This window comes from Scardinius erythrophthalmus, assembly GCF_964197995.2.
Source record: "Scardinius erythrophthalmus genome assembly, chromosome: 6".
Lineage (NCBI taxonomy): Eukaryota > Metazoa > Chordata > Actinopteri > Cypriniformes > Leuciscidae > Scardinius > Scardinius erythrophthalmus.
Window position 1 is genome coordinate 14632769 of NC_138226.1, and position 21993 is coordinate 14654761.

A 21993-nucleotide genomic window follows, 5' to 3' on the forward strand; every position below is an offset into this window, starting at 1 on the left:
CAAGTAGCCCACGCGCATGCTCCACCCGGGTCTGCGCGTTAACGCTCAACGTCATACTCCACATACTGGAGCAACACTTTCTTTGTTCTATGCTGTCTTAAATAAAAAAAAACTACAATACTGGTATTTTGTTTTTCAGTCTAATGGTAAAAGGTGCAAAGGAGGACCATTAAAAAGTAGGCCTCTTAGGCTTACATTTTAATAGGCCTACATTAAATGCAGACTGATTTCTAGAAAGTTGCTGAAATTCATTTTGCATTGACAAGGATTTATGGTTTGTTCGAGGCCAAGTTGCTCAAAATGTGTTGTGTGTCATATAGCCTATGATAACTTGTGCAGATCGTAATAACAATGTGCAATGCCTCTATACAATTTCTGCAAGGGCGCTTTAAGGATTGAGTAAACTGAAAGTCAAAGTGAGTAATGTGAAACCTAGACATGAGCTATGCAAAATTTGTATACAAATTTATAACTGAAGAAGCAGCCCCACGAAACCATGAAATGAAAGCAAAATACCACAGGCACTGTGCTCGCCAGAATTCCCTCTGCAGAACACGAAATCCAGGGATCCAGATCCAACTCCTCCCACCTTACTCAGACCTAAACCTACCCATCGCCACCCCCTGATCCTTACTTCCAATCTCCACCCCTTAGATCTGGATCCAACTCCGCCCCCTGGATCTCGTGTACTGCAGTGAGGTGTAGGGATGGGCGTATCGATACAAAGTATCGATATATCGATACTGACGTCAAGTATCTAAAGTATCGATACTCAAATAAAAAAATCAATACTACAGTGTTTTTTTTTACCAGTGATTTTGTTTATTTGACAAGAAATCTAATGCTTACAATATGCAGTGAATTTGATGAATAACCTATGTTAGTGAATAATTGTGTAGTAGAACCACTTTCCTGCTTATCTGAACTGAATACACGCAAATACTGCAAGTCAGAACCAATCGATCACAGACTGATTCGTTCACACACTGCTGACAATGCATTCAAACAGGGCTGCGTTTTCCAGAACAATGTTTAACAGAAGACAGAAAAACATATGTTTGAGCTATTTCACAATAAACAAATTGTTGCCTACATAGTTTGTGCAATTAAATTGTTTTAAATTGAATGTTAAAAGTTCATACTGACGTTCTATTCTGTAGCCTAACCAGGGGCATAGTTTGTGGGGGGGGGGGGGGGGGGAAGAACCCCCCTAATATTTATACCATGATCACATGAAAAATATGCAGACCCAAACTTCAACCCCCCAATGTTCAAACCAAATCTACGCCCTTGAGCCTAACTAATTTTAGAAATCATACACTGTCAGAATAAAAAGGTTGCATTTTATTGGTTCAACAGCCTATCACTGGAAGTCCCTTATGACAATTAACTTTACAGTGACCATAGTTCAAATAGGTCTATAATGTTTTGTAGATTTTTGTAGAAGTAAACATTTTAACCATGTGTAGCCTAAATAAAATTATAAACATTTTAACCATGTGTAGCCTAAATAAAATTATAATCTAATACATTCCAATTAAGGTGTATTGAATGTTAAAATGCCTTTCAAGTTTCAAATATATTGTTAAGTGGGTGTCATTACCCATTTTAATCTTAGTAATTCAATAATTTAATTTTTTTTTTTTTCAAATTTTAAAGTTCAATTTTGAGGTAGCCTATCGTATTGGTATCGGTATCGGCGATACTGGCCTTGAAATGGTATCGCCCATCCCTATAGGTGCCACTGGTACATTGTGCAGTTTCAGATGAAAGGAAAGTGAAACTTAAGCGTTTATAGGCTATTTCACGGTCAGCGCATCTCACATCACAGAGGCGCCGTTGGAGAACTGAGTGAGTACCTGCTTCCATCTCATATAAAATATATTCTATTCTATTCTCTCCCTCTCTATAAGTTTTTCATTAAAAATGGAAAGAGAAAAAAACTCATTTTGTTACTCTGGAACGGAGTGGAGCGACTTTCTGCTCTCAAATCGTTATGTGAGTCCTTTAACTTGAATAATAATAATAATGATTATTCTGGTTGTAAGCAAACTTGACAAACTGTAAACTTGTCCTTCAAATATCTGATAGGTTGATTGTAATTTCATTCCAGGATCAACATGAAAACATGACCATGAAAACACGTCATAAAAACACGCTATAGGCTAGCAGGCTACCGACAAATTAGAGCAGGCTACCGACAAACCTCTGTTTCCCTTTCTAAATCTCAGATGGCTAGACAGTGATTCGTATTTCATGAATCGTTAAAATAACACCTGTTATAGTAATCCTAAACTAAGTGCTCGATCTGCCTCTTTACCCTGTTCTTTTTTTCCACATTCCACTTCCGCACGCGGCAGAGTGAAAGAGATTTTTTGATTTTTGAAAAAAACTTTATTCACAAGTAGCCAAAAAACACATCAATTCACATTTTAACAAAGCAAATATTATAATTATTATGTTTTTAAACTTCAGAATCAAAAACAAATTTTTTAATCTTCAATTATTGTAGTACACAACACATCATGAATGCAAAGATGGAAAAGATCATTCATGGCATTATAAAAACTGATATCAATCAGCATTCTTGCTTAGAGTAAGGACCTAAAAAACACAATCACATCATCATTGCACCCTTGAGAGAGAGAGAGAGAGAGAGAAATAACCCCAATTCATAAATCCAGAGATAAATATGACCCAAATAACTACAGAGGAATATGTGTATCCAGTAACCTGGGAAAAATATTCTGCAACCTCATTAATAAACGACTTGTCAACTTTCTTGATGACCACAATATTCTGCATAAATGCCAAATTGTTTTTTTTTGCCAAATTGCCGCACAACGGACCATATATTTACACTCCAGACTCTAATTGATCAAGAATTAAACATCAACAAAAGAAAAGTATATGCCTGTTTTGTTGACTTCCAAAAAGCCTTTGATTCCATCTGACACGAGGGCCTCTTCTATAGACTACTTGAAAGTGGCATTGGAGGAAAAACATATGATTTGATTAAGAACATGTATACAAAAAGTGAATGTGCCATAAAGATTGGAAACAAACAAACAGCGTTCTTCTCCCAGGGCCGGGGAGTGAGGCAGGGATGCAATCTCAGTCCAATTCTCTTCAATCTATATATTAATGAATTAGCAAACCAGTTAGAGAGTTCCACGGCACCCATGGCCTCACCCTGAACAGCACAGAGATCAGAGGTCTCTCACCTACTAAACAAGGCTTGCAGCAGCACCTTCTACAGAGATTCTGCCAGACCTGGGCCCTGACAGTAAACACAGTAAAGACTAAGATAATGATCTTTCAGAAACAATACAGAAATCAGGTTTCACACAATTTCTATTTAGACACCACTAAATTACAACACACAAAAAACTACACTTACCTTGGCCTCAACATTACATACACAGGGAACCTCAACATGGCTGTGAAAGATCTGAGGGACAAAGCAAGGAGAGCTTTCTATGCAATAAAAAGAAACATTAAAATCTATATTCCAATTGAAATCTGGCTAAAAAAATTCCAATTTGTACTAGAACCAATAATTCTATATGGTAGTGAAATTTGGGGGCCAAAACTTAATAATGAATTTGACAAATGGGACAAAACAATCATAGAATCTTTCCATACCGAGTTTGTAAGAGCATCCTACAGGTGCAGAGAAAAACACCAAATAACCTGTGCAGAGCAGAGCTCGGCCAATACCCCCTCTTACTAAAAATACAAAAAAGATCAATTAAATTTTACAATCACTTAAAATCAGTTAACCCCCAGACATATCATCACAAAGCCCTAACATACCAGGAGCTGAAACCAGAAAAGAGTCCCCTCAGCCAGCTGTCCTGAGGCTCTCTGCAGTAACACGTACCCAACAGCCTCAGGACAGCAACGCCAGCTCAAGCAGAACAAACTATATTATCAACAAGCAGAAAGAAAAATATATTGAATACTGGAAAGAAATGACCAAAACACAAAGTAAAGTACAATGTTATCTGACCCTAAAAAGAGAATTCACACTGGCAAATTACCTGAGTACAATAAAATGCCCTAAACTAAGAAAAATTCTGACAACATACAGACTGAGTGAACACAGCCATTGAGAAGGGTCGCCACAGACAGAGCTGGCTCCCACAAGAGGAGAGACTCTGCTCCCAGTGTGACAGGGGACAGCTAGAGGCAGAGCTGCACTTTCTAACCTCATGCCCCAAATATAATACACTAAGACAAAAACACTTTGCAAACATTTCCCAAATATACCCTGAATTCGAATCCATATCAGACACACAGAAACTCCCATATGTACTGGGAGAAATGCCCAAATGTGAGATAATTGCTGCAAAATATGTCTTTTCATGCCATGAAATGAGGACAACCAGTGGAACCTCAGATGGATAAATAATTGTATATTTATTTTTAATAATTGTACGGATTTATTTTCTTCTTTTTTTTTTTGTATAAATGTATTCATGCATTTGTTTACTGATTAATTTTATTGATTATTTGTTCATTGCCTATGTAATGGCCAATGCTTTGGCAATACTGTACAAGTCATGCCAATAAAGCTAATTTGAATTTGAGAGAGAGAGAGAGAGAGAGAGAGAGAGAGAGAGAGAGAGAGAGAGAGAGAGAGAGAGAGAGAGAGAGAGAGAGAGAGAGAGAGAGAGAGAGAGAGAGAGAGAGAGAGAGAGAGAGAGAGAGAGAGAGAGAGAGAGAGGAAAAGTTTTGTAAGCTAGTTTAACTGAATGCAGCACAAAACGTCACGATCTCCAACAGCACAACAGCACACTACATCTCCCATAATCCTTTCTGGGTACCACCTGAACACACTCAACAGCACACTCAACGCAACAGTGCGATGACGTATTTGATTGATCATTTGATTTGACAAGCACACGCGGAATTGGATGTTTTTAAAAAGCATGTGTTAATCTTGTATTTAATGTAATATAAACTGTAATTGAGAGTTAAATATAGAATAAATAGATACAAGTGGTTGTGTTTCATTCAAAAAATTATTCAGTGATTTTAAATCAATAGCTAGCGTATTTAAACTTTAATAAACTTTAGAGTGGCCTTTTATTGTGGCCAGCCTAAGGCATACCTGTCTAATCAACATCTGTGTGTGTATGTGTACAGTACTGTGCAAAAGTCTTAGGTATGTTAATATTAACAGAAAAAACTGAGACAAACTAAATCCAGAAGAACTGCGGGAACGTCTCCAAGATGCTTGAAGAAACCTTCCTGCAAAGCTACCTGAAAAACTATGCGCAAGTGTACCTGGACAAAAGCCGTTTTAAACGCAAAGGGTCGTTGCACCATATATTGTTATGAATTAGTTAATAGAAGTTAAATCATAAATAAATTCAATTTGTGATTTTATTTTTGAAAGCATTCTCACTTTACAGCATTTTAACACAAGTGGCAGTATACTTTTCACAGTACTGTAGCTTTGCAAGGTTTCTTCAAGCATCTTGGAGACGTTCCTGCAGTTCTTCTGGATTTAGTCCGTCTCAGTTTTTTCTGTTTCTTCATGTAATCACAAACGGACTCGATGATGGTGAGATCAGATCATACCGGCTGTTGTCAGACTCCTTGTGCCTACACAAATCTCACTGGATTATTACAATTAATGGCAAAAAGAATGTTTGGAAATGTAAACTGATATTTCCTATTGACACACTACAGCAAAATATACAAACCCTTTTTTTTGGGTGGGGGGGGGGGGGGTTGAACACGTTTGTAGGTCTATATTGTGTCATTTATAATTGTAGCCTTAAGTTGATTTTCTGTACTGTATATTTATTTTTGGACGGATAGTGGTTAATAAAGTCAAACAATGGTATGCAAGAGAGTCAGTGGTAATATCATTGTGTTCCTGTCGGTCAGTGTTAAAGGAACAATGTAAAAACTCAGGCTTAGCCTGACAGTTAAGTTTAAGTTTTAATAAGGCTGTGACCTATCTTTATTTTTGTTGACTTTGTTGAACTTTCTTTCTTGAAAGTTCTAAAATTGATAGGTCATCATTGGTTGACAATTCAATATCACTGATCTACAGAGAACTGTTTCTTTTTGTCATATTTTCCAGACAGAGTTCAGACATGACTCCAAGCAGTTCTTCAAAGGGAAAGAGCAGTAGTCTTAGCCAGCACTATGAAGAGAAGGTCCGCCCATGCATTGACCTAGTGGACTCTCTCAGGTCATTAGGTGTTGAAGAGGACCTGAACCTGCCAGCTATTGCTGTCATAGGTGACCAGAGCTCAGGAAAGAGTTCTGTGTTGGAAGCCCTGTCTGGAGTGGCACTACCCAGGGGAACAGGTAATAGCACAATATGCATTACACAACAGACTGGAAATACTTGTTTGCTCTTTCCTTATTTATTAGTCTAAATAATGTGTTGTTAAAGGTATAGGGTTGGCAATTTTTTTTATAAACACTTTTTGCTATATGTTAAATGTTCCCCCATTTATACAATGTGCATACCTGCATGTCAACATATGTAATTCCCAACCCGATCTCACGGCAATTTGTACAAATTTATGAGGTGGCTAATTGGTACGAATTCATAGGACCTCACTTGCACAAATTTGTAAGATTTTTGCTTAATCGTACATATTTTATGAGTTGCCAAATTCGTATGAATTTGTAGGAATGACCTACCCCTGACCACGCCCCTAAACCAATCCATCACTGTGTTTAGACACATCATACGAGTGAGGTCGTATGAATTGGCCACCTTTTACTCACTCGTACGAGTTGATCGTTAGACAGCGTTGGCATTTCCATACCTCCGCGCACCCTGTTTGTGCATAGCCTACAGCATACCCTCTCTGAAATTGCCTACTCTACCTTTAAGCTGAACATCTAGTATATTCAACACAGGTATTGTGACACGCTGTCCTCTGATATTGAAACTGAAGAAAATTACAAAGGACAACAACTGGCATGGATTGCTGTCATATAAGGGCCAAATAAAGCAACTGAAGAACCCAGCTGAAGTAGAGAATGCTGTCTTAAATGGTTTGTATACTTACACATTTAAGTGTATACAGATACAGTCTATTGAGAACTTTAATTCCCTGTAAGCCTTTAGAATAGTTGAATTAACTGTTTTGTCATCTATTGTATGTGACATGGTTGTTTTTTTTTATAGCCCAGACAGTATTGGCTGGAGAGGGAGAAGGGATCAGTCATGAGATGATCACTCTGGAGATCCAGTCCAGTGATGTCCCTGATCTCACTCTCATTGATCTACCAGGCATTGCTAGAGTTGCCACTGGCAACCAGCCAAAAGACATCGAGAAACAAGTAAGACACTAATAGGCCGTTATCGCATCACAATAGAATGCCGGAAGTAGCTGTGAAAAATTGCTGAAGCAGTGTAGGCTACTGCGTCTTCCGGTTATTGCATTCACCATGGCTGCCTGTCAATTATCACTGGACTACTTCGCTCTCGCATCTCCCAAAAGTAATTTTTTTGTTTTTGTTTTCTTGTTTCCTTGTTTTTCTTGTTAGAGCTCTCTAATTGAATTCTTACTAGTAAAAATGCAATTACGACGAGTAACGCTGGGTACAATTTAAGCTAAAACGGCTTGCCATAAAAGTAGGGGTGTGACGAGATCTCGTGCCACGAGATTTGTGACGAGATTTCCCGTCGAGTGAAAAGCTGTCTTGCGATATCGCCATGATGTAGCGTAAGGGTGAAATAAGCATAGAATATTCCAGTTTCAAATGCCAGGACTAAGTTGTTTAAAAAATAAAATGACATGAAATTATATGTATAGGCAAAAACAATGGGATTTTTTTTTCAATCACCAATAAAAAAAAAATTAACCAAAATTTGTATAAAGATGATTCTCAACTATGTTGATAACGAAATTAATTGATAGACCATTTTACTTTATGCGATATGTGGGTAAAATGGCCATAAATTAATATTCCCATTCAATGCAATGTATCTATACACTGTATCTAATTTGCACATTAATGTGTTCTTGGAGCAACATTTAATGAAAAAAGAAGTGTAATAATTGGAGTAATAATTGGCAATATTTTAATAATAATATCTAATATTTCATAGGAATATTGATGTATAATTTATTTCCATATTCACTTGTTTTGTCTCCCAAAATGCCTGATAAACATGATTTAAGTTCTGATGTCCTCTACAGTGGACACGTTTGAAATCAATGCCCTGTTCTGTAACAGAAAGTTTTTTTTTTTTATTTGAAACCCCTTAACATTTTCCTGAGATGTTGTTTTATGAAATACAATTTGAAAAGTAGTCAAATTTAAATTATAATTACAATATATTAACATATTTCCATCACTAAATTAATGTCAGACATTTTTAAAGACCAAGGAGAAGTTGTTTTCATGGTGAAACCTCCAAACATTTGGTATCTCTGAAAAGTCCTGAATGTGCTCTTTACAGGACACCCAGGTTGTGTCATGTGACATGTATGATGTCAAAAAAATTCACTCAAATATAATGTCCACTACAGTGGACAAAAGTCATGATGAATTAAATTAAATATGAGTTTCTGGATATTGATCTAGGTGTTAGAGGCAGAATTCTGCCATCTAGTAGGGAGGTTAAGCCCAAAAAATAGGCCTTTGACTTCAAGTCATGATGCAAAGGTCGTCTTTGGTATGGAAGTACCTTAGGGTCATACAAATAAATTTATCCTAAGACACAAGTGAGATCACACTTTGTATCAGAAATAAACAGTTTTTTTCAAAAATGGCCGCCAATGCGCCGAAAATACTCTAGAGCCCATATCTTTGCTTTTGTTATCACTATAATGACAAATTTGGTGTCAAAGTGTACATTTTTGGGGTCAAGGAATCCAATAAAATTGGTTTCAAGTTTAAAACAACTAAAATTTTCCCCATACCATGACAATTGGGGGTAAATATGCACATTTCACATAAAAATTGTGTCATCAGAGTGACTTTACTTATCTTTTCCTTCAAAAACTTTAATTTTGTATTTAAGCAGTGCAGCTACTTCTGTACATTACATTTGTCCTAAGTAGCATGAGATTTCGACCAGTCAGTTGTAGCCTATAGCGAATCAGTTCCTGCAACAACACATCCCATCTGCACCAGGAGCTGTGACAGCTGTTGAAGGTCAGAGGTGACAGGTTAACACTTTGAGGTTCGTATGACTTCCTCATTAAATAGAAAAATGCTTTTAATGTTAGATAACTAGTAACTAGCTAGCTAGTAACTAGTTAGCTTCATTATAACTAGGTCGCTAGTAACTAGTTAGCTTCATCATAACTAGCTAGTGACTAGTTAGCAGTGGTGGACAGTAACGAAGTAAATGTAATTCGTTACTGTACTTAAGTAGTTTTTTTGTGTATCTGTACTTTACTTGAGTATTTAAATTTGGGAAGACTTTTACTTTAACTCCACTACATTTCAAAGTCAAATATCTTACTTTTTACTCTATTACATTTTCAAAATCAGTCGTTCCTTTTTATTTATGAGTGGATAAAAACTTAACTGGTCAAACGAGCCACCAATCACTAGCCTACAACTTGCATGCTTTGTTTTGAACTTGCCTTGGCGCTATCTGCGTGAACCAGAGCCGTTATGAGAGTTGCGACCATAGACAGTATAAGGTTGCGACACACTATAGGCTTGTTCGACTTGAACCGGAGCTGCACAGACCGATCCGTTTATGACATCGCGAGAGTGATTGAAAAGCATACAGAGCCGTCTACACTAGTACACTCTAATCGATCTATCTCGAGTCGCAGTATTTTAATATCATTCAGCGAATGGTCTGTGCAGTGTGCAGCCGCTGTAATCTCGCCGCCGCGCGGTCACGTGATAAATGACGTTGCCAATGATTTTAAGCGGGGCAGAGAGCAGCAGCTATTATTGCAGCAATTATCGGTAAATATTGACGCATAATGAGCATTGCTTATTACGTTGACACTAAAATTACTTGCATATAATAGCATTTTTTTTTTTCTGGGGAGTAGCAGAAACACTGCATTAATACGTTTTGATGTTTAATTTTGGAGGGAAATAGGCTGCTCCCATAACGTAGAAAAATAAATAAATAAATAAATATATATATATATATATATATATATATATATATATATATATATATATATATATATATATATATATATATATATTATATATGTATAAATGTGTGTGTGTGTGTGTGTGTGTGTGTGTGTGTTAATGGCATTGTGCAGGTTTATGTGAATGTATCATAACATTAGGATGTTTATAATAGGCCTATTATAACTAGACGCTCGTGAAAAATATATACAGTAAATACTGTAAATGTATTATACCTTATGGGAACAGTCCCCTTCCGTCCAAAATTAAACACACAAAAAATGTATTCAATTCAAATATATATATAATATAAATATATATATAGACTAATTAATGTCATTTTATTAATAGATTGATGTGCCAAGAGTGACATTGGAGTCTTCACGTAGACTGAGTTAAGCAAGAGTCTTGTGACAAAAATAATAATAGGACAATTATAGCCATAAAAAAATCATAGTACTTGGATACTTAAGTACATTTGAAGGCAACTACTTTTGTACTTTTACTCAAGTGAATGTTTAAAGGCAGCACTTCTACTTTTACTTGAGTAATATTTTACCTTGAGTATCTTTACTTTTACTCAAGTACATGGTATGTGTACTTCGTCCACCACTGCTAGTTAGTGTCATTTTTAGCCTATAGCCTACATGTTGCTAGCTAGTTAGCTAGCTTCATTATTTGATATTTTTTACTTTTGCGAATGCTTGTTAATGCTCATATTATCTCTCTTATGATGTTAAAGCAACTTAATTTCTTTTTTCATATTAGCCATAATGGAATGCCGTGACTGGAGTTTATGCTTCCTATGTCAGTCCGCCCTAAAGATTGAAAAAAGATCCCTCTTAAACCGAGGACCGTGACGTCGCACGGTATGGCGCAGCCGGGGCCCCACCCTGGAGCCAGGCCCGGGGTTGGGGCTCGTATGCGAGCGCCTGGTGGCCGGGCCTCCCCCCACGGGGTCCGGCCGGGCTCAACCCGAAGGAGTGACGTGGGGCCGCCTTCCCATGGGCTCACCAGCTGCAGGAGGGACCGTAAGGGGGTCAGTGCTGAGAGGATCGGGCGGCAGTCGAAGGCGGGGGCCTCGACAACCCGATCCCTGGACATGGAAGCTAGCTCTAGGGACGTGAAACGTCACCTCACTGGCGGGGAAGGAGCCTGAGATTGTGCGTGAGGTTGAGAGGTTCCGACTAGAGATAGTCGGGATCACCTCTACGCACGGCTTGGGCTCTGGAACCACACTCCTCGAGAGAGGATGGACTCTTCACCACTCTGGAGTTGCCCATGGTGAGAGGTGGCGGGCTGGTGTAGGTTTGCTTATAGACCCCCAGCTCAGCCGCCATGTGTTGGAGTTCACCCCGGTGAACGAGAGGGTCGTTTCCCTGCGCCTTCGGGTCGGGTATAGGTCTCTCACTGTCGTGTGTGCCTACGGGCCAAACGGCAGTGCAGAGTACCCGGCCTTCTTTGGGTCTTTGGGAGGGGTGCTGGAAAGTGCTCCAACTGGGGACTCCGTCGTTCTACTGGGGGACTTCAATGCCCACGTGGGCAGTGGCAGTGACACCTGGAGTGGCGTGATTGGGAGGAACGGCCCCCCTGATCTGAACCCGAGCAGTGTTCAGTTATTGGACTTCTGTGCTAGTTACAGTTTGTCCATAACGAACACCATGTTCAAGCATAAGGGTGTCCATCAGTGCATGTGGCACCAGGACACCCTAGGCCGTAGGTCGATGATCGACTTTGTGGTCATTTCATCTGACCTGCGGCCGTATGTTTTGGACACTCCAAGAGAGGGTAAAGAGAGGGGTGGAGCTGTCAACTGATCACCACCTGGTGGTGAGTTGGATCCGATGGCGGGGGAGGAAGCTGGACAGACTCGACAGACCCAAGCGTACTGTCTGCTGGGAACGTTTGACCGAGTCTCCTGTCAGAGAGATCTTCAATTCCCACCTCCGGTGGAGCTTCGACCGGATCCCGAGGGAGGCTGGAGATATTGAGTCCGAGTGGACCATGTTCTCCACCTCAATTGTCGAAGCGGCCGCTCGGAGCTGTGGCCGTAAGGTCTCAGGTGCCTGTCGAGGAGGCAATCCCCGAACCCGGTGGTGGACACCGGAAGTAAGGGATGCCGTCAAGCTGAAGAAGGAGTCCTATCGGGCATGAAAAGCATGAAAAGTCTGTGAGTCCAGTAAAAACATGGCGCATGAGTGACAAGTCCACCACACTCGCTTTACCCAGACCCTCAACATCATCATGTGAACCATTTGATAAACTGTGTCTCTTCTGTGGTGAAGTGGGCAAAAAAAAGGAACTGAGGAGGGCTGCCACCCTTGGCTTGGATAGAAAAGTGAAAGAATGTGCTCAGGTGGTGGGTGACAGGCATCTATTGGCTGAACTAGCTGCTGGTGACATGGTTGCTATTAATGCTGTTTATCATCGTCCATGCCTGACTAGGCTCTATAGAAAAGCAGAAACTGTTGGATGTGACTCAACTGAAAGTAATGCAACTCAGGTCATCAGAGCACATGTCCTCAATGAGTTGCTCGAATACATCATGGACTATCGTTGCTCAGGGGAATCACTGGCAATGTCTGACTTGACAGCCCTCTATGACGAGCGCATTGCTGATCTTGGATTTCCAAACATCAAATGCAACACCACACGCCTTCGGAAGGATATTGAACGCCTGATTCCTGACATCAGATCAGTACAAATAAATCGTGTCTGGTCCATTGTATTTGATGATGACCTGAGCAAAGCTGTTGCTAACATGAAAAACAACACTTCTACCGATGTCTCCATCATCTTCAAAGCAGCCAAAATCCTTCGGCAAGAGTATCTCCCCATGAAGCATGCTTTTACAGGTGCCTTCTCAACTTCCTGTGAAGCTGATTCTATCCCTCCCATGCTGAGATCGTTCTTACACATGCTTCTTGGTGGATCAGGTATTGATCAGCCACCTCCTGGACCTGAGAAGTTCCAGGCTGCAACATCCATTGGGCAGCAAATAATTTTCAACTCTGTAAGATGCAGATCCAAGAAACATGGCAGTGTTCCTCGTCACATAAGAGAGAGGGAAACACCAGCTTCGCTATATCTGGCAATGAAACTACACCAGCAAAGTGGTAGTAGATATCTGGTGGAGGCCATGCATAAAAGAGGAATGTGTGTCATATGACCACTTGAAAACATTTAGCATAGATATAGCGAATTCAGTGATCAGTCACTAGGAGTAGATTGGTGTCGTGGTCCCACCTCAGGCAGTCCACTGAATAAAACGGCCGATTTTGTCAAATAGGGTGTCAAATTTCGTTCAACCTACCCTCCATTAGATGGCAGACATGTCATACTTCATCCGCGACTCAAAAAAACATCATGCTTCTATACAAAATCTTCGAGCTAGAGTGCATTGAATCAGTGCGAACAAAAGCGGAGCTAGTGTGCGAGTGAGCCATTTTATCAGAGCAATATTGTCAACGTCAGCGAGTATTTGCATTATATTATTATTATTATAATTATTATTATTATTATATCTAATGGCATCAATAAAGCTTACCCGCAATGAAGTGTTGGGTCTTCTATTCGTGGACCCTGATTATGAAGGGGAATATCTGCCTGATTCTGAAAGTGAAAGTATAGCCCTACACCAAGCACAAACGGTGAATCCTTTGCCCAATTTAGATGGTCCTTTACCCAATGTCAGTGGTGGGAACAATGTTTCTCGGGGTCGGAGTGTTCATCGCGAAGTTAGCAGGCGTGTTAGTGTTGTGGGGAACGAGGCGGGAGATTTTTACCGTGTGTGCCTCTCCACAATCGTGGCGACAGTATTGTGGTGGAGACTTTGTTTGTCTAATGCCACTGGGTATGTTAGACGAGGTCGAAGTATTCATAGGACAGTTAGGGGGCAAGGTGGAGGCAGGGTGGGGAGTCGCAATGACAGTAGTCCGAGCTGTGCACACTCGGCGCGTGCGCGAGGCAGATCTGGCCGTGCTGCTCCCAGCAGGAGCAGAGACGGTGTGACACTGGGCAGAGGGGCTATTATGCATAGTCTATCGCAAGCTGATGGGAATGCCGGCTTTTGAGTACTTGGCCAATGAGGATGATTTACTATATGTAGTAAATAGAAAATCTCTACAGCAAAAGGCCAACCGCTACTTGCATTCGGTTTGTTTCTACCATTTATTAGTAATGATTTACACAGTTTGTTTACTACTTACTATTTACCTGAGCATTCAGTATTGTGCAATATAGCATACAGAAGGTGAGGGACATTTTGGGGGGAAAGAAGTGCTGCATTTGATCATTTTATCATTTAAACGTGACTTTTCATGAGAATTCTATAATCCAAGATGGCCGCCACCATAATGACGTCATAATATGCAAATTAGATGGGGAAATGTAATCCCTACATAAACTTTGGGTCTTCCTTAATATTTCTCTAATTTACAGAAAGTCTCTATCTTTTATCACTTTTAAGATATAGCCTTTTGAAATTAAGATGTCAAAATCGAACATTTTAGGAAAAAACCTCCCACCTCCCACGAAACACTGTGTGTTTGGCATGTGTTTTTTAATAAAAAATTGCATACTTCACCTCCAATTGTCATGGTAAGGACAACATTATTGTTTTTTAGTCTTGGAACCTAATTTATTGGACTCCTTGACCCCAAAAATGTACACGTTGATACCAAATTTGTCATTATAGCTATAACAGAAGCAAAGATATGGGCCTCTCAAGTATGGTCGGCGGCCATTTTTAAAAAATGTGCGTATATAAGATACAAAATGTGATCTCACGTGTGTCTTAGGATAAATTTATTTCTATGGCCCTAAGGTACTTCCATACCAAAGGGGACCTTTGCATCATGACTTGAAGTCAAAAGTCACTTAACCTCCCTACTAATCTGCTGGTTAAAAAAAAACCTGTAGGAGTTAGTTTTAGAAAAAAAGTATTTTGACTATATATAGCCATCAGAGGGCCACAGAGATCCATTCATGTTTCTGGATTTGGCCAACTGAGATATTTTGACTTTTCTCTGCAAAATTGGTGTTTTTTTCCATTTCCAGACGTTCTTTAACAAACTCCTCCTAGAGATTTAATCAGATCCACATCATATTTTGTCAGTCCAATCTAAGGGCCTTTGCGACATTAAATTGCAAAGATCTTGAGTTTTCGCTAAAAGGTGTGTCCGTGGCGGCCTGACAAAATTTGATGTTTCGCCATGATACAGGAAGTTGTTGTTACTCTGACATACAGTGTCGGACCTGCCCCAAACTTCACATGTTTGTGAAGTCCTGGCCTGAAGACATCTACATGCCAATATTCAGTTCCAGTCATAGCGCCACCTGTGGGCAACAGGAAATGGCACTTTTTACACTGTGATAAACTCCTTATAGAGATTTAGCCAGATCAACATCATGTATGGTCAGTGTAATCTTAAGGCCTTAGCAGTGGTATATTGTAAAGATCTTGGAGTTTTCGCTGAAGGGTGTGTCCGTGGTGGCCTGACGTTTCGCCATGAAAGAGGAAGCTGTTGTAACTCAGGCATACGATGTCCGACCTGCCCCAAACTTCACGTTTGATAAGAGTTCGGTCCTGAATGCATCTACATGACAATATTCAGTTAGTCATAGCGCCACCTGCTGGCAACAGGAAATGACATGCTTTACACTGTAATTCACTCCCAGAAACATTTTAAAATATGCGATAAAGTTCCAAACATGCTAGAAACATGTTAAATCACGCAACACTTGGCTAAGTACTAATGTATGCGATTAACGCCACGAAACAGGAAGTTGTGGTAACTCAGGCATACAATGTCCGATCTGCCCCAAACTTGACATGTTTGATAAGAGTCCTGCCCTGAAGACATCTGCATGCCCATATTCAGTTATAGTAATAGCGCCACCTCCTGGCAACATGAAGTGGCATGCTTTACACTGTAATTCACTCCAAGAAACATATTATAATATGCCATGAAGTACCAAACATGATAGAAACATGTTAAATCATGCAACACTTGCTAAGTGCTAATGTATGCGATTAACGCCACGAAAGAGGAATTTGTAGTAACTCAGGCATACAATGTCCGATCTGCCCCAAACTTCACATGTTTGTTTGACAATATTCAGTTATAGTATTAATGCCAACTACTGGTAGCAGGAAGTGTGACAAATACAAATGACTTGACATAGTCCTCCTATATTTACATACTGCCCACCGTGCTCTGTTTTCCTAAAGCCGCCAGGTGGCGGTGGCACAGCTGTGAGGGCCCTTTCATCGCTGCTTGCAGCTTTAATTTATATATATTTTTGTGAAAGTTTAGAATTTGTTGTTGAGGTTTGAGGTGTCTTGAAGTGTCTGTTTTTGTAATAATGCCACATAAATTTTATAAAAATATACAGTAGCTAAAATTCCACAAAAAATTAAGTCAGATTGTATTGACTATTTATTTCAATAAACCAAATGTAAAAAATAATTAACTTTAGAATAAGATTATATAAAAACATATGTAAAATATAGCTGCAAGCACAGCAGCAATTACCGTACGTCATTTTGTCATCATGCCTAAATTTTTTTAATGCAGTAAACAAAAATGGGTTTGTCTATCGACACGAAATCCATAACTTTTTAATAGCATGGTCTGAAATCAATATTATGTATGGCAGATTGTGAAAGACCTAAATTCTTTGCAATCTTTCATTGAGGAATGTGATTTTTTGTTGTTGTTGTTGACAATTCTCTCTTGCGGGAATGAACAAATCACAGATTCTTGATTTTATTGCATTTTTCAAAATGTCCCAACTTTTCTTGATTTGGGGTTAGTCAAAAAGTCTCATGCCACTGAGATGAAGGGAACAATGAAACATTAAAAGGGTCTGAACGGACCCCAAACACCATATAAGTGTCAACAAATCTTCAGTTTATAAAAAAAGCTTGAGTATCAGATAACATTATGTATTCTAGATGCATTGATTCTTGCAGCACTGCATTCCCTTATTTTGGTTTTCCATAACAGATAAAAGATCTAATTGAAAAGTTCATTAAAAGACAAGAAACCATCAGCTTGGTTGTGGTGCCTGCAAACATTGACATCGCCACCACTGAGGCACTGCAGATGGCATCCAAAGTAGATTCAACCGGACAAAGGACCCTGGGTACAAATAGGCTACTCACTGAATATGTGAAGTATTGTCTGTATAGTTTATCTTGTTTTATGAAATAATAAAAATAATAAAAATCTTTCTCTTTGCATTTTCAGGTATTCTGACTAAACCGGACTTAGTTGACAAAGGCATGGAGGAGACGGTGGTCAAAACAGTCAATAATCAAGTGATACCACTGAAGAAGGGCTACATGATCGTAAAGTGCAGAGGCCAGCAAGACATCAATGAGAAGCTTGATCTGGTCAAAGCGCTGGAAAAAGAAAGACGTTTTTTTTATGAACATGCTCATTTTAGGCAAGAAAAGAATATCTAACACAAACCATATATGTAAGAAAAACTGTAGAGTGAAAAAATAAAGCCAAGAAGTTTGTGAGAGATATATGAGCAATATTACACGAGTAGCAGTGCGATATAGCTGTGTGAACAACGGAGTGTCTTTAAAAACCCTCTGTTGTGCAGAACTACTTCCTTCCGCCATGGATTCAAATCTCAAGTTGACAGTTTAACAGTTGAGCCCAAGCCTCCGTTACTAATTCTAAAAATGTAGAACTTGTAACAAAGGAACGAGGTGGCTACCCCACCCCCTCAGTAGCAACACAACGTCATAACGACATTCAAAACAAGCACACCTCTTCCTCGCTTCAAACAGCAAGGAGGGTGATCTGGTGAGACACCTCACTTAATGCTATCAGAGAACCGGGGTTATGCAAGTAACCTGTTGTTCACATTCAAGCATACGTTTCGGTGTCTCCCTATGGGATATCCTAACTCCCGTATTGCCAGATAGCCTGTCTCGAAGTCTCCTGCCAACCACAAGTACTGCCTCCAGGGCTGGACGAGTCATGAGTCATGACTCAAACTCCTACGCTCATTACTGCATGTGCTAAAGTTTGAGCTGTAACATCCAGTTTATAAAACCTTGCAAATGTATGCAATGTATTTGCATCGCAAATATGTATTTGCTTCGCAAATATCTGTATTGTGACTCCTTTAAAGAGAGCCCACGAAGTTGACATTCCCCTTGTTGAGTGTGCACGTAAACCAGCTGGGGGCACATGACCCTTACTGGAAAATGCCAACAAAATTGCCTCCACTATCCAGTGCGACAAACGCTGCTTAGTGATCGGCTTTGAACAGCTTATCACTCTTCCTGAACCCTCTGGTTCTTTTTGTGTAAATGCATAAAGCACGCACTGGGCACAACGCATTTAACTTTTCCTGTTCTGATGAAGCAAAAGGTGGTGGATAGAAAGCTCTTAGCTCAAAAGGAGTGATAGTAATAACTATTTTGAGCATTAATGCAGGATTAGGCTTCAGAACTATCCCTGCATCCCCGGGCATGAACTGTGTACATGGCATGCTGGATGCATGCACCGAAAGTGCATGAATCTCACTTACGTGCTTCGCCGAAGTCAAGGCTAACAGCGCCATCTTAAGCGACAATATTTTGAAATCAATCTTGTCCAGTGGCTCAAATGGGGACATTGAGAGAGCATCAAGTACAAGTTCTAAATCCCATGAAGGGGAAAGCGGTTTTGAAATTGGCAATACCCATCATGAACCTGCATACTAAAGGATGCTCAAAACAAGCAGATATAGCAGCCAAATACACTTTTATGGGTTGAAAATGCTTTCCCTTGGTCTATCAAATCCTGTAGAAATGATAGAACTACTAAGCCTGGCAAGCCAGACCTACATCAAGATGTTAGGCCTGGAAACTCACCATAGTCACGGCTCAATCCAAGGGGCGGGATAAACGGCTGTCTTTCAAATTCCCTCTGCACGCAATAGGACAGCGCTTCAACCAACCAGAGCGTTTTCCCAACAGCGGAGCTTAGTTGATAGATTCAACTTTTGCCGTATCTGGCCGGCAAAACGACGAACACATCTTCCTTTTTTTAAGAATGACTTAAGTGCCGTTCTTTGCTCTTTTCACAAAGAAAAACTTAAGTCCTCCAGAGTCGTTGCCAAAGCCGATTCGAAAGACCGTTGTTCTCCATCAGCAGCCATTCTTTGTTTTCAAGTAGCAGCAGCCAGGTAACCGTCGCAATGTTAAGTGTATGTTAAGCCCGCCCCTGCCTACTCTATACACAACGTGATTGGCCTGACCCAATCTGGGTTTTTGCAGCGAGAAGGTTTATTGAGAGTTGCTAGACTACCCTGGCTGCGAAATACATTTTGCTGCCGCTAGGGTGCGTCTAGATTTCTAGGCTAAGAACTACTGCCACTGAACACTGAAAGGGAATCTCATGCTTAGCCGCGCACCAGAGCTCAAACACGCTCCATTTGCATTCATAAAGATACCTCATCGACAAAGCTCTAGCATTCTGTATGGTTCTGATAACGCTGTCAGACAGACCGGTTGTATTCAAATTGAACCACTCACTGGCCAGGCCCATAGTGCCAAGTGTTCTGGTTGAGGATGAAAGATCTCCCCCCGCCTGTGACAGTAGATCTCTGCATAACAGGAGAGACCACGGGTCACGGGTCGTTAGAGCCCTGCACGGGCCGAAAAATCTGGTCCTAACCCGGCCCCAGCCCGACAACGTCTGCAATTTTTCAGCCCGAACCCAACCTGACCCGAGACTAACATCAATATCACTTTAAGCTCTCTCTGACGCGCACTCTCTGATGCGCGCTGTCTTAGCTACACGCACACACACACGCTACTAAGAGGTAAACTTTTATTATAGGCCTCAAACATAACTACCACCACCGGAATACGCGGAAGGGGTGGATCCCATCGTGAGACACCGAAACGTATGCTTGAAAGAGAACAACTTCCTTGTTCTGACTCACTCATAAAGACAGTTTTTGCCGCCATCTAAAGGCGTAATAATTTAAGTTTCACTCAAGTCCATATCAGGATCCTTTCTCAATACCAAACAAGGCATACTTATATAAAATATTATTTAATGAACAACAATATTTAAATGAACAACAATAGCCATTATAAAAGACAATAGGGAATACACAAGCAAACAATTAAGTCAAACGTACAAGCAGCACTCTAGTAGCTTACAGGATTTAAGCGAAATAACCTATGAAACTTAATTTTCCCCTTAACCAAAATTGATTTGCTCTGGAACGAGTAATAGATTAATAAGACCAAGGATTGCCCATTTGATATACCCCAAATGAATTATATCTCATGTTTAACCACTATCTACATAGTGGACTGGCCGATATGACGCTGTGCAATGAGCACATGAGCGCTGAACCAGCCCACTGAAACACCCTTGTTGAGGTGCATCCTCAGAGTTGGACTTTTGTTTTGCAGTTTACAGTGTTTAGGGCACTTGACAGACTGCACTGAAATGTGTGTCAGGTATCAGGGACATTTGTGTGGCATTTTAAAAATGGCCTTTTTTTGTTAATATTTACAATATTTATACATATAAATGATGCAAAATTCTCCAGTTGTCTTCAAATTCTTTGTTACTATTGAAATGATTTTTTCCCTTCAGGCCTCTTCTTGAGGAAGGAAAAGCTACAGTACCCCTTCTTGCAGAAAGACTTACAAAAGAATTGGTTGGACACATTTATGTGCGTAAGCAAAGTTATGCCTAGTTTATTAGAGTTTGCCTTAAAGAAACAAAAGACTGAAGTAAATTAAAGTCAGAATAGGGTCAGATTTTTTTGCATTCTAAAGTCTCCATTTCCAACTTATTTCTTCACTTTTAGAAAACGCTGCCACAGTTGCAGAAACAACTTGAGAGGAAATTAGAGAAGACGAATGAGGATCTTAGGGCACTGGGAGATGGAGTTCCAACTGATGAACAAGAGAAGAACAATTTTCTGATTACGGTAAAAAAAAACAAAAAAAAAACACTTCATGGTGCATGGTCAACACTACTGGACATATCTGGTGGTGAATGCCACAGAACGTCCTCAACTTTATTATTTCCCGTTAATGTACACTCATCGGCACCATCCAGCTAGACTAGTTTTCTATGAAGTTTTATTATATTTGTCCTAAATTATTGTTAATTACCTAACCCTATGCTGGAAGTATTAATTGTATATGTTCCACCCCTGCAATGTTTTTACTTGGATTTCATTTTTAAACATTTTATTTTATTTTTGTGCTCTTCAGAAAATTCGCCAGTTCAATGATGCCCTTGAAGGAGTAAAGAGGGCAGAAGAAGATCTAAAAAACTCAGACTCAGACATGAGGGTCTTCACCAAAATCAGGGAGGATTTTGGAAAATGGAAACTCGTCCTGGCTGCCAAATCCATTAAGAGTGAGTTTATAATAGAATTATTGCATTAGCATTATAGCATTACCCTGATTAAAATGATCCTGCATCCAGTGATGGACTGCTCTCTTGTGGGATGCAACCACAAGTAGTGACATTTTATGCAAACTTTTGTTTCTGGGATGAAGTTGTATTACTGATGGTTGCTTTGTGCAATTCAGCCTGTTCTATGATTATTTTATCAGATTTTTTGAACATAAATCAAAACTCCAATGAACTATACAAACAGATGCCATGAGAACTGATTACACTGAAATACATGTAATTGGGTAAGTCAAAATAAGCATACTTAGGAAAACAGGGCTTTAATTTATCTAACAACATTTCCGCGATTTTTGCCCAGCTCTGAATAGTCTTGTCCTTTGCACTTTTAAAAGTAATGTGGTACAATATTACATTATTCCCTAAAAAGTAACTAATTGCACCACTTGGTTCCCTTTTAGTCGGTCATGTTCAACGCCAATCTCGCTAGAGAGGC

The 21993-nt window shown here is 39.8% G+C and overlaps 1 protein-coding gene across 2 annotated transcripts in view; it reads left to right on the forward strand.

Moving 5' to 3' along the window:
* Positions 1-1762: 1762 nt before the first annotated feature.
* The window catches only part of LOC308692462 (interferon-induced GTP-binding protein Mx-like), a 31927-nt gene continuing 11696 nt past the window's right edge, over positions 1763-21993 (forward strand). Inside the window, exons 1-9 of one of the 2 annotated variants that reach the window (XM_081368502.1) lie at positions 1763-1851; positions 6101-6330; positions 6895-7032; positions 7166-7320; positions 17109-17247; positions 17352-17550; positions 20724-20802; positions 20941-21063; positions 21353-21500. In XM_081368502.1, the coding sequence (XP_081224628.1) occupies positions 6114-6330; positions 6895-7032; positions 7166-7320; positions 17109-17247; positions 17352-17550; positions 20724-20802; positions 20941-21063; positions 21353-21500 (1198 nt within the window). In that variant the 5' untranslated portion in view covers positions 1763-1851; positions 6101-6113. The remainder of the gene's footprint in view (positions 1852-6100; positions 6331-6894; positions 7033-7165; positions 7321-17108; positions 17248-17351; positions 17551-20723; positions 20803-20940; positions 21064-21352; positions 21501-21993) is intronic. The other variant, XM_081368503.1, reaches the window with a different exon arrangement.